At 38.7% G+C, this 17,489-nt stretch overlaps 2 protein-coding genes across 4 annotated transcripts in view; one reads left to right on the plus strand and one right to left on the minus strand.

The window, feature by feature from the left end:
* Positions 1–1,799: 1,799 nt before the first annotated feature.
* On the minus strand, positions 1,800–10,788 carry PRPF38B (pre-mRNA processing factor 38B). Its single transcript, XM_005891333.3, has 6 exons — positions 9,829–10,788; positions 6,908–6,976; positions 6,478–6,629; positions 6,341–6,401; positions 4,078–4,301; positions 1,800–3,830 (listed from the first exon to the last, which is right to left on the minus strand). Exons 1-6 carry the CDS (start codon positions 10,102–10,104, stop codon positions 2,981–2,983), a joined length of 1,632 nt encoding a protein of 543 aa, XP_005891395.2. The 5' UTR covers positions 10,105–10,788; the 3' UTR covers positions 1,800–2,980.
* The window catches only part of HENMT1 (HEN methyltransferase 1), a 33,960-nt gene continuing 26,178 nt past the window's right edge, over positions 9,708–17,489 (plus strand). For 2 of the 3 annotated variants that reach the window (XM_070367573.1, XM_070367575.1), the window contains exon 1: positions 9,708–9,858. The gene's annotated coding sequence lies outside the window, so the exon portion shown is untranslated. The remainder of the gene's footprint in view (positions 9,859–17,489) is intronic. The other variant, XM_070367576.1, reaches the window with a different exon arrangement.

Consider the following 17,489-nt stretch of genomic DNA (forward strand, 5'->3'; position numbering starts at 1 on the left):
CAGAACTATTTGTAAAGTTCAAGATTTCACGATGAGATGAAGGAATTTTAGACTATCAAATGCTCCCTATGCTCTAGTGGTTAGGATTCGGTGCATTCACCACTGCCTGGGTGATTCAATTCCCAGTTAGGGAAGCCTTTCTTCTTGGGCTTTCCAAGGGGCACTAGTGGTAAAGAACCTGCCTGCCAGTGAGGGAGATGTGGGTTCAATCTCTGGGTCAGGAAGATCCCTGGAAGAGGAAATGGCAACCCACTCCAGTACTCTTGCTTGGAGAATCCCATGGACAAAGGAGCCTGGTGGGCTATAAAGAGTCAGACATGACTGAGTTGACACTCTCAGGTCCCAAATGTGTTGTTCATTACCAACTACATAATACTGTTTTTTTAAACACAGCTTAAAAAAAAAAAAAGGAAAGGAATGGAACAACTGTAGTTCTTTTGAAATTACGAGTGAATTTTAGAACCCTTTTTATTTTTCTAGACATAATCTGTACGTTTCATTAGATTCCAAAAAAGAAGTCTATGACTCAGGTTAAGGACTACTGCCTTAGAGGATGTAAGAAACTAAACCCAACTAATAGATTATAAATCGGGAGGTATTAAAATGTAAATTTTGTATTAAAATCTTAAGACTAATAACATACTAGCTCATGTATTGGATTTAATTGCAAACTGAACATTAGAAAACAGATGCAAGATAATACATGGAAAAATGAAATTTTAGTAAATTGAGAAAACTGCAGAGAGGCTGATTATACTGCTAATTATATTAAGCTCTATCAAAAGCTTTTTAATAAGTTTTCTCAAAAATTGCAAGAAACAATCCTGAGATGTCTTTCAGAGCCACTTGTTTTCAGTCTTTTAGAAAGCTATTCTCCGAATTAAGTCAGGCATATGTCTGGCATTAATTAGTATTATTTACATGTTTTCCTATATATCAAAATGCTCAAAAGCAAAATGACAGGAAACTAAATGCAGTGATATTTTCACTTCTATTTGAAATAAATTCTTTCCATGTTTTACCAAAATACACCACCAAATTAACTATATTCAAAAGAGTAGCACCATCCATTTAGGTATGCTAAATATTTGTTAAATCTACTGGCTTTCATCATTCAGGAAGTTTTCTAATTTCTACCTATCTAGTGTTCATTCACTTGATACTCAGCTTAAAAGATCATTGAATATTCTACTCTTAAGAGTATTTTCTTAGAATTCCTTCATTTAATGAGGTTTTTCTCAAGTTAAATAAGTACAAATGTTAAGCCCACATATGAAGAACTCTGCCAAATGTACTTTGTCCCATTTAATGGTTTTTTGCAAGGTGGCATCTGAGTGCCATCTCACTGGCCAATATGAATAGTGAGAGAAAACAAATGTTAATATGGTCAGTTAATACTGTTAGAAGACTCCCTTATAGTCCTGTCAATGGCTGATCTTTGGGCCTCTGTTATAAGAATTGGAAGAGTTATTTTTAAAAGCTCTTTCAAGTCCAAATTTTAAATGATTCTAATATATAACCTAATTGCAAAGTCCTGCAATAAGGACCTCTGATGTGAAACTAATTATTCAAACCAAAAACAACCTATTGATGCAAGTAACACCCAAGGATAAAGGGAACTGTTATTAAGAACTCTAGTAAATATTGCTGGCCATCATGTATGTCTAATTTCATCTACACATTTAAAATTCACTTATCATTTGGGCACTAAGATATCCTTCTGCTCAAAGTGTGACTCTACTAACATTGTATCTATTTCCACAATAAAGTTAACAAAAGGGGGAAGCCAACACCCAGGATAAAGGATTTAATCCAGTAATTTATTCCACACTCATGATCGTTCTTTGTAATCAGAATACAAGTCATAAGAACAATCTATCAAATAATTTGCTGATAATCTTAAATAATGCAGCAAAGCATTACTTTTAATACTTCTCTCTTCTAGATTAAGTTTAAAAACTCAAACAGCAATCTTCATTTTCAATAAAAAAAGTTTTGAATTTAAAAAAAGGACACTATATCAAGCTGTTTCATAATTTAAGTATTTTCCATTTATAAAAACACTTTGGAAGCTTGAGGCTTATACCCATTTCTCTACTCACCTGCCCCACCCTCTCCCAATCTCACGTTAGTATAGGGTTGCTGTAAGAATGCTAGGCTTTAGACATTAATCTCTCCTTTAATATAGTACTTTAAAATCTGAAAAATTCAAGAAAAAGATTACATGTCATGTATTTTTTTCAAATAAAAAAGGAAAACTAAGTGAATCAATTTTAGGCATACTAACAGTGTCCCTTTGAGGTAGAATGCTAAAAGGACTTTTGATCAAATCACAGCCTAATTGAAGCCTCTGCATCAGAAACTAACTTCTCATAAATTCTCTCTAAAGTTAACTGTAGAGACTATTAGGTTTAACATATTAACAAGAGCCTTCCAAGACAATATACAGTGGGCAAGAATGTTAATCCTAAAACTGCTGCCTTCATGTACACTGAAAGCATGTTAATTCTCCTATAATAGACATCCTAGATCCATTTTCAAAGTCTTTAGCATTCTATTACGAAAAGCACAGCCATGCTAACTTCAGTACACAAACCATAATCCCACACCTACAAAACAAAAATAGAATTAGTGGCAGTTTATTGCCTTATACAAATTTAACCAACATGGCAACCATGCCAAAGGAATTAAAACATTTTCAGGACATATGTACAGACTGTACATCTCAAAAACAGTTAAACAATAAAATGCAAGAACAATCTGTGCATCATGTATCAAACTCAACAATTGGGTGAAGACATCAATGCAATAAATGGGATTACAAAGGCACTTCCCTACACAAAGAGGAAATGAAAATGCAGCCTACAGGGAGCTTGAAGAGTGCGTAACTACTGCACAATCTCAACTTGGGAGGAAAAAAAAAGCAGATTTAATCCAACGTTTATAGGATTCAATGTGATCCACTTTTACAAAAAAATTGTCACACAGTCTCCTCTTTGTCTTTATGTTGTTTTTCTTGGCTCTCTGTTTCTATGCTTTGGCTCCTTCGGCGATCACGTTTGTCAGACTGGTCCTTGCTATCACTGTGATCTCGTTTGTGGGAACGTTCTTTGCTTCCGCTACGCTTCCTGGATTTTTCTTTGCTGGGGCTATGTTCTCGTTTTCTTTTTTCAACACTGTCAGTTCTTCCTTGACTGCCACTTCTACTTCGTTTGTTTGATTTTTCTTTACTGTCATTTTTATGTTTACTTGATTTCTCTTTGCTCCTGCTTCTACTTCGTTTCCCTGCGTTTCTACTTCTACTCCTACTTCTATGTTTCCTTTCTCTGCTCCTACTTCTACTATGTTTTCTCTCTTTCTTGGAATCTTTTTTGTCATCTCTATGTCGCCTATCATCTTTGTCTTCTTTATGTTTCTTTTCTTCTACCTCACCCCTACTTCTCCGCTCCTTGGACCGTTCTCGTGATCGCTCCTTTTCTCGGTCATTACCTCTTTCCTTATCATAGTCACGGTCTCGTCTTCTACCTCTCTCGTTTTCTTTCTCTCTTTCTCGATCCCTGTCCCTTCTATCCCCTTTCCTATCACGACTTCGACTACGGCTTCTATGTCTTTCCCTACTCCTGCTATGTCTGCGTTCTAGTCCCCGATCAATGCTCCGGGATCTTCGCCTTTCTTTCTCCCTTTCTTTGGCTTCACGCTCTAGTCGCTGGCGTTCTTTCTCTCTTTCTAATTCTCGGTCAAAACTAGAAGACCCATGGCCTTCTCGATGATGGCTTCTACTTCTGGATCTTCTTGGGGACCTTCGTGGACTCAGTGATCTCCTTGGAGACCTAATATTCAGGAAAAAGGAGGAAGGGGAGAAAAAAATTGAATAAAACATAAGTGTTACCCACCAAGAATAATTTAAGCAAAATATCTGCCTGTTCTCATTTACAGATGCATAATTTGTTGAACATGCCCTTAAGGGTAGAAAATGGGGAAAAGATGACAAATTATACCTAAGAATGTGATACTAATTTCCAAGAACTTTTGCGTAAAGCACGTTTTAAAGCTACAGTAGCTCAAGGGTTACATTACCTTGAGCGTCTGCGCTCAGCATGTCTGTCTATTTCCTCAGTGCCTTCCTTTCCGTCCTTCTTGATTTTCCTTGGCCTGGTTTTAATCTGTTGATCAATATTTTTCTGAACTGGAACTGGAATTCTCGGAAACAAAGTAGAAAACCACTCCAGTTTTGTGAGAAAAGATCGCAGCATTTCACCAATGGTCATTACGCAGCCTCCACCAGCCTTCACATCTAGGTCCTACAGAAACACAAAAGATATCCTGGCCGTCAAAAAATTTATCTCAATAAATACAAGAATACTATAAAAAATATAACCATCTTTGGAATCTCAAATACAAAAAAATTCTAACAGAAAAATTTCAATTTGTGTACCTTTCTAATCTGGTAATGAATGATACACAGAAATATCTGGGCTCAGTGTGTGCATGCAGGTGAGAACAAACCCTGCAACCTCATGGACAGAAAGAGAAGTGACCTCTCTCAGTTAAAAAAGAATATGAAACACCCCCTTACATTACTAGACTATTTGGAACAATCAAATTTACATTCCACATACCTACTAACTATACATTTTATTTCTGTGGACACGTTTGCATACATTGTTCCTAGCGGTGTAACCTAGCTACATATGAACTACTTTAAACAGTTCCTGTCTAAAGATTATCTTTTAACAGCTCTAATATAAAATGAAGCCCTAATAAAACTGGAAGCAATAGCAAACCAACTGCCATGAAGCAGTGAGGTTTCTAATTTAGAGTTATGTAGAAAATAAATAAATAAACAAATAATTGGAAACGCATAATCCATGATGACCATTGTCTCTGAAAAGGGTCATTACCGCATGAAGGCCTTCTTGCTATGCCCTCTCACAGCTCAGGACATGTTAGTCAGCTATTGTCAGTCCCAAACCTATAGTGCAAGCACACAAGGAAAGTGAGATTTGTTATCTAAACAGGAAAACAAGAGCTAAAGGTAAAACTGCTTGCACTCACACACATTTAAGTGTTCAGATATACAGTATTTCCAAATATAATCGCTGCAGATATCTAAGGAAGAAAACAATAAGTTAGCTTAAATAGAAAGCCTCAGGTTTGTAAATACAATAAAAAACAGATTAAACAGAAGCATTCAGAAACAAACCTAATACCAATTATGAAGCGGGACATGCTTTTTAAATATAGAAAGGAGAAGCGCCCTAGCCTGAAAAATCTTATCTAAAAAGAAAAAACTTTAAAGATTGTGACTTATCATCTAACACACTTTTGGCCTCTTCCGAGATAATAAACAGACTGTAAATTGCCTGTTTACCAAAAAAAAAAATGTGCAGAGAAAAATTCTCCATGTCTATATGAGTGAGATTTTTTTAGTTGTGCGTGTAGTAATAAAAACACACCAGAAAGATTTCCATTAGGACTATCCTTTAATACAACCAATTCTTTGGATACACTTTAAATAGGACTACTAAAACACCACTCAGTTTACTTTATGAACCTTAAAACAAAGTGTAATGGTGGGGATAGATATATGGACACTGATCATTATTAAGGTCTTTTTGTGATTTTGGACTTTAATACATGTATGATTTAAATCTGACACAGTAATGTCTTCTGAAGTACTTTCTGAACAAATGTAACAAGTTCAAACTTAAGCTTGAATGCTAAGTTTTACATTAAAAAAAAAATTCTGAACTACTAAAGAGAGGTTTCTTTCTGTAAACATATATAGTATAGTAAGAGTTAGAAAGCTGGGACTGAAATAGTCTGATCATGTTGAACAAGTTATCTAAACCCTCACCCTATTTAAATTCCACGTAGCTCTAAAATTCTGCACTTCTATGCAAATGGAAATATTACTATTTGGAGGAAGTTATAGGGTAAAAAACCGAAAAGTCCCAGAATATACATGTAAAAAAAAGCAATAATTACTATTTCTATGTGCATGTCTTACCACCTCAATCTTGAACATGGCCAACTAAAAAGTCACTATCAACTGTACAAGTCAAGATCAATACACAGAACACAACTAGGAAGAGAAAACTTTCAATAGTTAGCAAAATAAATCTAAACAATTTAAAAATGTGAAAACAAGACTTAAAAAATTTAACCTAAGACATATAAAATCCACCCTAATTTTAGTAACAGGACATTAATTCCAAAAGTATGTGAGTGAAATAAGTTTAGGTACAGAAAATTCTGGAAGATGTTAAATCATCAATAAATAAAAAATATTAAAAAAGAATAATCAGAAGAAAATTAATTATTACCCTTGTTGACATACCTCTTCATCATCAAGGAAGGATTCAAACCAGTCCCACAGATCTGTAGGGGGCTGTGTGTACCTAGAATCACAAAAGACTGATTAAGCCTAAGTCAATTAAAATAAGATATTGAAAATGTAGAGAAATGTATGCTCACCTTATATACATAAATCCAAGGGCTCTAATATATGGAGAGTCTGTGTGTGTTATAAGACCCATCACTTGCTTGCGAGTTAATTTCAGAGTAAATAATTTGTATAACAGGCAAAAAGCTGTAGAAACAATTCCTCCTGTTCCAACACCTCGAACCTTTAAGGGAAAGAATTAAGAAAGTGGTAAAGTAATTAACAGAGATACTTAATACCAATTGATTAATCCTGTTAGGTATTAATACAAGATATAATCCAGAACTGAGAATAGACCATTAAAAAAAAAAAAGCTTTTCTAACCCCAAGGAACACTTGAATTTAGATTTTTAAAAAACATTAATTGTAACTTGGTATGTAATTGACAAACTTTTAGTTTTCCAAATATAAACTTAGTTATTAGACACAGAAAAACTGAAAAATGCACGTACTTCTACTTACCCCTCCGCACATCCCTGTTTGACCAGCTGTTTTCCTGCTTCCTTTCTCCCATGGTTCAACATGCGTGACCTGAAAATAGAAAAGAGAAACACAACAAACATTCATGCTTTGAATTTTTAAAAAATGATTCAAGTAAACCCCAATCCATAACAGAGCAGCTCTTCCAAAAGTGTGGAAGTTGGGCATTTTGACATGATGTATATGTTTTGTTTACATACATTTTAAAGTATGTAAACCATTTCTGAAAACTGCTTAGATATTTATTTTAAATAGCACCAATAAAGCAACCTAGGGTTTAACAAAACCTCAATAACTTTACACAGCAGAAATCCCATTAAACTAGCTTTGTAGGAAGCAGATACAGGTGGAGATATGAAATTTCTAGTCTTACACACTTAAAAATTGATATTCAATTTTGTATTATGAATTACTTAAAAAAATAAAAATCCTCATTTTAAAATGGATTAAAGCCCCAACTTATAGCAGAAAGTATTAACAAAGTTTAAGTATTAAAAAAAAAAAACAACTTTAAAATACCCTTAATATTTCAATTTCGTGGTGATTTAAAATACCACATTATAAAATAAAGAAAAAACTTGAAAGAATTTAAAAAATACAAAAAAGAAAAAATGAAGTATGCTAAAGTAGTAACAAATTACTTCTGAAGCAAAATCATGAAACTTTATATTTACACATTTTTTAAAACCATGATCAAGCATTATGTTCATTTTTGACTAAAGATGAAATTACAAAGGCCATACCTACACACAGATTATTCTAGTTACTGTATATTTTCAGCCTGATTATGTGAACCAATTCAATTTTCCCCCAAAATATAAACTGGGTCAGAAACAGTAAGTATAACTTGCATTGTCAAGTATATTCAAAGATACAGATCTTTGCTAAAGTGGGGCACCCTATAAAAACAATATATTTCACCTAAAAACAGCAAAGAAAGATTAGCTGTACAACAGATATAACAAAGGTGTTTTGGAAAAATAAGATCCATATTAGTTTCTTAACTTGAAACAAAACCAAATGGTTTTGAAATCCTGTTCTTTTACTACATATTTCTAAAATTTTACTTCCACCCATCCATTATTACATGAAACAGTCCTTGTCAGTGACTCAGACAGAAAAGCATGCATTTAAATGTAAACACTACACTATTTTGCTCAGTGGACTAAGCTGCACTGCTTTAGAGTTTTATTTCCTTCCCCCCACCTTGCTGTGAAGAGATGTTTCAATTCCTTAAAGGCTAACCAAAGGGGTAGATGCCATACAAAATCGACTTACAAAATAGGAAGCCTATATATTTCAATGATTATTTCATCTGGATAACAAAACCCGAGCCTTCAATTTTATAATTAAATTTAAATAATTTGTAGTAGAATCTTGAGTGTTTCAAGACACAGTATGTAAAATTTGAAAACAAGCTTTTCCCTCAATTTTATTAACATTTGCCTAGGTTATTAAACAGAACCTGCCACAAAAAGCAGGAACCCGACCTCAACTGAATAAGGGTTAAATATTCACCACATTGTATCCACACTGAAAAAGGCCTTACCTTAAAAAAAAAAAAAATCTAGTTCACAATATTACAATTACTTACAATACTTTATTAAGAGTACACCGAAATTTCATTTACTTTATATACCCAAAGTTGAACTATATTCTCAAAATAAGATCTCTTATCAAAACCAACTAGAATCTCAAAATCCTTTAATAAGCTATTCACTTATTAGGGGAAAAGGTGGAAAAAAACGTAACCTGAAGGCGAATAAGGAAAATTTCCTCTCTTAAGACCTCTACAGATATGTTCAGATCAGGGAAGATACTTTATGTGGTCTGTCAAGTGGTTTTTAGGAGTTAATACAGACAAAACGTGTTGTATTATGTCAGATGTCTTAGTTTAAGTATTTAAAGACCTTTAAGATTTACTGATATTCTTTAATAGTATAAGTTTACCTTAGGAGGCCTGGAAGATAATTTTTAAAAACTACATAATTTTTAGGTAAATGGAGAAAGCCTACCAAAATCGTGAGGAAAAGACCAAAACCAATGGTCAAAAAAAAAAAAAAATCTAAGTAGCCGTTCATGTAACCCGGGAAATGCATTTATGGCGATTGAGCATGATTAATAATGCATACCTCTACCTGCGACCCTGGGCTGCTCCGAGCCTCGCTGCAAGACTGAGTCAATCCTGCTAACGAAACAAGAACTGAGACAAGAGTGCAGTGAGGAGGCGCCAGGTGAGCTCCCCAGCACAGCCAAGCCAGCACCGACCCTGCCGCAGAAGCCCAGGGCCCAGATAATTCTAAATAAGCCCAACGCACAGGTGACTGTAACCACTCACTCCTGACCTCCTGCTGCTAAAATTTCCAGGCCTTCGGTACATCTTTTCCACTTGCACCTCTCCACCCTCGACCCTCCCACCCACCCGACACACACACTGACCATTTCCCTGTCCGGATAGTGAATACCAACAACACGAGGCCAACATTGAAGTCAATACATGAACTGGCCCGGGGTAAGCGGGAGAAGCACCAACAAGTTGGCGCTAAGCAGATCCACGTCAAAAGAAAGAAATTTAAACTGTAAACTGGAGAGGCTTCAGTTACTCGTTTCTCCTCTCCCCTAGTCCTCCCGTCCCAACTCCCCCAGGGGCGGGCAGGAGGTTGGGGGAAGAGAAAGATCAATGGCGGCGGGCTCTCCCGGCCCTAAAAATCTGAAAAGGAAATGAGAGGGCGGCCCCGGTTTGACCCCTCCCTGGCAAACTACAAGCCACAGCTCCCCCTCCGTTCAACCTTTCCTCATCTACAGATCATCAGACCTGGAGGGCCGCCTCCGCCCGTTTCCTCCATACCCCTTCCTCGGAACTTAACATCCCCCCCACCCCGCCAAGTCTAGACGCTTCGTACCTTAAAGTAGATCTCGTCCACCACCTCGTGGTAAGTCTTGAGCTCGTACAGCTGCACTTTAAAGTAAGGCGACGACAGGATATTGGTCAAGATCATGGGGTTGAGGTTCATAGTCTTTTCGTTGCCCCACAGCGGCAGCACATTGCCCTGCTTGCCCGAGACTGCCGGCTTGGTGGTGCCGCCGCTGCCGCACTGCTGCTGCTGCTGGGCTGCGGCCGCTGCCGCCTGGTGCTGCGGCTGCGAGTTGCCTGTCAGCGCGGGGCTGTTGTTAGCCATGTTGCGGCGGAAGGAAAGAGGGAGGGAGAAGGGAGGGGGAGGCGGCCAAGCTCGATCTCGCTCTTCGGGACAACGGTCCGGGACCCTACTCCATGGAACGCCGTCGAAGAGGGGGCCGCCTCGCTGTCCCCCAGCTGGGTGAGGGAGGGCAACCGGGACGTAAGAGACGGACCCCTGGTCGAGAGCAGACGCCGAATCGCGGGCCTCGAGAACTCCAAGCAGACACCGAGCCGGCGGCCTGGGAGCGCGCTCTCTTCCGCCAACTGCCCCTGGGAGCAAGATGGCGGCCCCGGCGGATGTGACGCAACACGCCCCAGAATTCCAAGCTTAGCCGACGGCCAGTCAGAGACGCCCAGGTGGGCTCGAGATTCCTCTTCCTAGTTCCGCGAGTTCCGCGCGCACTGCTGTCGCGGCGCTGGCCTCCATTGCCCAGCTCTTAGGAGACTAACACTGGGGATTTGGCTGCCAGGGGAGGGGGTTGTCGGTCTGGTCTGTATGTTGGACTGCGGCCCGGGTTTCTCCTTTCGGAAGCTGAGCGGGAAGGCGTTCGGAGGGCTGTGTGCTTGCAAATTCGTGACTCGTGATTCCAGTGCAGTCTCTTGGGTTCACAGTTTTCGTATTCTCTGATAGGACCGCATTCATTCATGTGATACCGATGCAAAGTCGTCCGCCAGGCTGTAGTGTCTGACCAGAGGTCTTATTATTGGAGCCTAAATTTATTCAACAATAAGGTCGAGATAACATTTTACTGGACTGTTTAAAAAAGAAAAAAAGGCATTTTAGCATTAAAAGAGCTGCTGTACCTGTAGCGCCGTTTTGTTACGTGACTTCTATTTGAGTACTTCCATTCTGCCGATGCACTCTGACTGGGGGAGGAAGAGGTGGAAGAAGCTGGTGGGTGTGAAAATGAGTCAGAATCGGTCTCACTTTTCAAAAGCTACTGTTAACCTAGAGAAGATTTATGGTGTTTGGGAGCTAAGAGAAGGCTAAAAAAGGCAGTAAAGTTTGTGCAAGTATTCATGGACTGGGCAGTTTTATAAACGGAAAGTAGCCTGAGTATCCATAGAAGCAAGGAAGATCAAGCTCAGTAGGGGGTAGTCTGGCCGACCGAGGCCAGGAAATACACTTATGGGGGAGTAACGACTGGATAGGAATTGGACCACCTAAGTGCCTGGACGGAGAAGGCAATGGCACCCCACTCCAGTACTCTTGCCTGGAAAATCCCATGGACGGAGGAGCCTGGTGGGCTGCAGTCCATGGGGTCGCTGGGAGTCGGATACGACTGAGCGACTTCACTTTAACGCGTTGGAGAAGGAAATGGCAACCCACTCCAGTGTTCTTGCCTGGAGAATCCCAGGGACGGGGGAGCCTGATGGGCTGCCGTCTATGGGGTCGCACAGAGTCGGACACGAAAGCGACTTAGCAGCAGCAGCAGCAGCAGCAGCAGCAAGTGCCTGGAATGCCAAGATGAAACATTAGTAATTTAATGGCATTTAAACCCAAGAGTTACAGCTATGACTTCAAAGTCACCTTCGATGCTAATATGCCAAATAATCTCTGGTTCCAATTCATTCTTCACAGTGTTGCCAGAGTCATCCTTCGAAAAGTGCCGCACTCCTTACTCAAAACCTTGGATGCTCTCATCGTTATCCTAACTGCCAAAATCCAAGGACATTTTCCATTCTCCATCCCATTTGGTTTCTCATTGTGACACTTTAATCATTTAGTCTTGCCTAGAAACTGTTGAAGTAGGAAGTTTGAAGGTGGAGTTTTTGTTTTTAAGTATTTAAATTTTTTATTATGTATTGGAATATAGACTGTTGCAGTGTTGTGTTCCTTTCGGGTGAACATTGAAGGGACTCAGCCATACCTATACATGTATCCACTCTCCCCCAAACTCCCCTCCCATCCGGCTGCCACGGAACATTGAGCAGAGTTCCTTGTGCTATAAAGTAAGTCCTTAGTGGTTATCCATCTGAAATGTAGCAGTGTGTATATGTCCATGCCAAGCTCCCTAACTGTTCCTTCCCCCTGTTCTTACCGCCACCCCAAGCTTAAGTTGGTTCTCTGTGAGTCTGTTTCCTAAGTTCATTTGTATTTCTTTTTAGATTCCATATATAAGGGATGTTATATATTTTTCCTTCTCTGTCTGACTTAATTGAAGGTGGAGATCTTAAGTTCAGTGGCCTAGACAAAGAGGAGGGGAAAAGGATAAGACAGAAACTCTGGGGAAAATCCACACTTGGATGAAGTTGAACTAGTAGGAGACAGTGGTATGACAATGCAAGGAAAGATGAATGAGAAATGAATGATTAGAGTGATTAGTATTTAGAGCTGAACAGTATGTAAGTAATCATCCTGTCTAGTTCCTTTATTTATACCGGAGAACTAAAGCTTTCAGAAGTGGTTGTTAACTTCCTAGTAGATCTTGTTTTTCTATACATTAGTATAGACTTACTTCCCAAGGGAAATAGATGATCCCAAATTTTAATGAATTACTGTTAAAAATAGCATGAAAAAAAATTTGAACCCAGTTCTTCCTTTATGTGTATTTTTTTGCCTTGATAATAAGTTTATTAAGTTTACTCAGTGACATTAATTGCCAAATCCTAATCTTTTAAAAATTCATTTACCTCTAGACTTTGAGTGATAAAGCTTAGTAGAGAGATTGAAGTTTGATGTCAAAGTTTCAGTGGCATCAAACTAAGTATTAATATCAAATCAGGTATTAGGATAAAGTGCTTGACATATTCAATGAATCCCTAAAACAGCCTGAATGTATAACTATTATCCCCATTTAAAAAGTTATATTTAACTTAGGAATACTACACTGCACATAGATAAAGCTGGGAAGTTTGGTTTGCTTCATTTTGATACATGTACACTTATTGTCTTAGTCTTTGCAGGCTATAAAAAAAAATCACAGACTAACGTATTAACAACAAAAATTTATTTTTTACAGTTCTGAAGAGTCCAAGGCCAAGGGAAAACTCTCTTCCTGCTTCTTGGTTGGCCCCTTCTAGCTATGTAATCACAAGACTGAAGTGATGTGGAAGTTCTCAGATTTCTAAGAGCACCAACCCCATTTGTGAGGGCTCCTCCCTCATGATTTAAGTACTTCTCAAAGGCTCCACCTTCTAATACCATCATCTTTGGGGATTAGGGTTTCAAATTCTAACTTCAAGGGTTAGAACTTTGAGAGGGACCCTTAGGTCTACCTCAGTACCCGTTAAACTATCATCACAATCAAGGTAACAATCATACATCACCCCCAAAGTACTCTTGTGTCCTTTTGTAATCCAGTCTCTCCCTCCATCGCCATCCCTAGCAATCACCTTCTGTCAATATATATTAGTTTGCATTTTCTTGAATTATAATAAATAAACACATACACTAGGTTCCCTTTTTACCTGGCTTCTTTGACTCGAAATAATTTTTATATTCATCCTTGTTGCTTGTATCAGTTGTATGTGTGCTTGTTTTGTTTTTTTACTGTGTAGTATTCCATGGTATGGAATTACTGCTGTTTGTTTACCCAGTTATCTGCTGGTGGGCATGTGGATATCTAAGTTTTGTCTATTACAAATAAAGTCACTATGACTATGAACATTTGTGTACTAGTCTTTGTGTAGATGCTTTTGTTTCTCTTGGTGAATACCTAGACATAAGACTGACTGAGTCATATGATAGGTATATGTTTAACTTTTTAAGAAACAGCCAAACTGTTGTGCAAGGTGACTGTAACATTTTACATCCACACCAGCAAAGTCTTGAGAGTTCCAGTTGCCCCATAAACTCATCAACACTTAGTATGAGGATTTTTTTTCCTTTATTTTAGTCATTCTAAAGGGTGTGCAGTAGTATCTCACTGTGGGTTTAATTTACACAATTAACCCACAGTGAGATACTACTGCACACCCTTTAGAATTTACACAATTAACCCGCAACTGGAACTCTCAAGACTTTGCTGGTGTGGATGTAAAATGTTACAGTCACCTTGCAGATGTTGAACATCATGTCAGGTACTTACCAGCATTCATATACCTTCTGTTGTGAAGTAACTTCAAGTCTTTTGCCCATTTATTTATGTGGTTGTTTGTCTTATTGAGTTGGAAGATTTTTATTTTACATGGTCTGGATAGAAATCCTTTGAAACACGTGTTGCAAGGATTTTCAGTCTGTTTCCTGCCTTTTAATTGTGCTAATGGTGTCTTTCAAATAAAATTTTTGTTTTGCTGATGATTTGTGCTTTTTTTTGTTCTAAACACTTCCATCTTTAAGATTGAAATGACTCTCTTATGTTTTCTAAAAGTTTTATAATTTGAGAATTGATACTTAGGTTTGTGATCCATTTTGAGTTAATTTTGTGTAAGGTAGAGTTGATTTTCTTTCTTTCTTTTTTTTTTCATGTGGCTATTTAATTGATCCAGGACCATTTGTTGAAAAGACTTACTTCCCTGTTGAATTGCTTTAGCATCTTTGTCAAAAATCAACTGACCCATCATGTATGAATCTACTTTTGAAGTCTACTGTGTTCCATTGATCTTTATCTTTTCACCAATACCAAACTACCTTGATTACTGCAGCTTTATAGTAGGTTTTGAAATCAAGTAGGTTAGGTCTTCCAACTTCATTCTTTCTTTTAAAAATTGCTTTGGTTACTCTGGGGCCTTTGTGTTTCCATCAATTACTTAAAAAGCCTGGCATGTGGAAGGTGCTTGATAAACATGTATCATTTATGAATAAATAATTAAAATAATTGCAGTATGTAACTAAACATAAATTAAGTGTTCTAATATTTTAAAGATTTTATTGTTCAAAACAAACTACAAAAACAACAACCAGGATTCTAAAGTAACAAAAGAAGCCATTGACTAAAGTACCCAAGAATAAAGATCCGATACTACTGGTAGGTTGTTATAAATAGTCAAAAGTGTTAGACAAAGCTATCCCTGTTTCCTTGGTTATGACTTCAAAGTAATGAATCAGATGAGGTATGAATTGAGATTTAAGAATTATTAGGTTTGGGGAAAAATAGATACATGAATATGTATGGCTGAGCCCCTTCGCAATTCGCCTGAAACTACCACAACATTGTTAACTGGCTATATCCCAATACAAAATAAAAATTTTAAAGTTTGGGGGAAAAAAGAATTATCAGGTGTTAGTAGAACCTGTCAATCGTTTCACAATAAACATAAGTCAAACCATTCTACTATATGCCTTAAACTTACACAGTGATGTATATCAATTATTCTTCAACAAATTGAGAGACTAAAACAATCAATTCCTGATCCAGGAAGATCCCACATGCTGCGGGGCGATGAAGCCCATATGCCACAACTATTGAGCCTGTGCTCTAGAACCAGGAGGCTGCAACCACTGCGCCCATACGTGCCACAAATATTGAAGCCCGTGTGCCCTAGGGCCCATGCTCCACAACAAGAGAAGTCACCGCAACGAGTGCACCTCACGAGAGAGTAGCCTGTGCACCACACAAGAGAGTAGCCCCCACTCACCACAACCAGAGAAGAGCCCTCACAGGAACAAAGTACCAGCACAGCCAAAAGTAAATAAAAATCATAAAAATAAATAAACTGACTGCTTGCAACACATCTGACACCAAATGTTAGTGGTTCCCCCACAAACCAACCAATTTTTCATCTCTTTGTACACTATGTGTCCTACAATTTAATTGCAGTCCTGACACTAATTACTCAGAGTTAGCACATACTGCACAGGTCAAGGGCTCAGTCCCACATGACTTCCCAATTTAGGCATCAGTCACAAGTAGTGGTGAATGAGAGCAGGACCCTGTAGGGCTCTCCAGCTGCAAGTCCTTTCTGTGCCCCTTGTTTCTTGTTTGTAGAAAATAGGCTTTATTCAACCTCCTTGACCTTCCCTGAGTTACTATCACCACTCACAGAACTCAGAGAAACACTTTGCTTATTACTACAAAGGATATTATAAAGAAATAGCTAGATGAAGAGGTGCATAGGGTGAAGTTTAGAAGGACCTCAGTGCAGAAGCTTCTATCCCAGTGGAGTTTGGGGTGCACCAGCATACAGATGCATGGCTGTCTTCATCAATCTGGAAGGTCTCTGAACTCCATTACTTAGAGGTTTTGTGAAGTTCTATTATTGATACATTGGGATGCTTGATTGAATCATAAGCCAAGGAGGTCAGAAAGAAAGAGAGTGAAGTTGCTCAGTCATGTCTGACTATTTGCTACCCCATGGGCTGTAGCCCACCAGGCTCCTCCATCCACGGGATTTTCCAGGCAAGAATATTGGAGTGGGTTGCTATTTTTTTCTCCATGGGAGGAGGTCAGGATAGGGCCGAAAGTTTCAACCTTCTAATTACCTGATTTGGTTTATCTGGCAACCAGTTTGTATCTGAAGCTATTTAAGGGCCCAACCAGAATCACCTTGCTGCTACTGCTGCTGCTGCGTCCCTTCAGTTGTGTCTGACTCTGTGCCACCCCATAGATGGCAGCCCACCAGGCTCCCCTGTCCCTGGGATTCTCCAGGCAAGAACACTGGAGTGGGTTGCCATTTCCTTCTCCAATGCATGAAAGTGAAAATTGAAAGTGAAGTCCCTCAGTAGTGTCCGACTCTTCGCAACCCCATGGACTGTAGCCTACCAGGCTCCTCCGTCCATGGGATTTCCCAGGCAAGAGTTCTGGAGTGGGGTGCCATTGCCTTCTCCGAGAATCACCTTGCTGCTGCTGCTGCTGCTGCTAAGTCGCTTCAGTCGTGTCTGACTCTGTGCGACCCCATAGACAGCAGCCCACCAGGCTCCTCTGTCCATGGGATTCTCCAGGCAAGAACACTGGAGTGGGTTGCCATTTACTAGCATATAAATGATACTTACCAAAAAAACTAACAAACAACCCCTCATCATTCTAGAGATTTGAAGGATCTTAGAGGCTCTTGTTGGGAGTTTCCTGGTGGCCTAGTTGTTAGGATTCTGGGCTTTTACTGCTGTGGCCTGGATTCAGTCTCTGGTTGGGGAACTGAGATCTTGCAAATACTGCAGCATGGCCAAAAAAAGAAAAACAAAAGAAAACAAAACAAGAAGCTCTTATTTTTGGAACTGAGGACTAAGAACCAAATATTGTAACAAAGATGCTCCTATTACTCCTATCACTCAGGAAATTAACAAGGGTTTTAGAAGTTCTAGTGCTAAGAACTGAAGACAAAGACCAAGCATATATATTTCTCAATATACAATATTTATTAAATGAAGAAACAATAAATTATTGGTTCCACTTGGAGAGTAAGCCTGATTCAAAGTCTTCAATAAATGTGAGGACAGTCTAGGAAGTCAGTTAACTCCGTGTCAGAGAAGGATAGACATGTGTCTCAAAGATACATCAGTGTTAT

This window comes from Bos mutus, chromosome 3, assembly GCF_027580195.1.
Source record: "Bos mutus isolate GX-2022 chromosome 3, NWIPB_WYAK_1.1, whole genome shotgun sequence".
Classification (NCBI taxonomy): Eukaryota; Metazoa; Chordata; class Mammalia; order Artiodactyla; family Bovidae; genus Bos; species Bos mutus.

Coding starts and splice junctions, on each gene's coding strand:
- PRPF38B (XM_005891333.3), bottom strand. CDS start 10,104: ATGGCTAACAACAGCCCCGCGCTGACAGGCAACTCGCAGCCGCAGCAC. Junction 6,630..6,907: donor AAACAGGGATGTGCGGAGGG/GTAAGTAGAAGT, acceptor TTTCCCTTAAAG/GTTCGAGGTGTTGGAACAGG. Junction 4,302..6,340: donor CCTTCCTTGATGATGAAGAG/GTATGTCAACAA, acceptor GTGTTTCTGTAG/GACCTAGATGTGAAGGCTGG.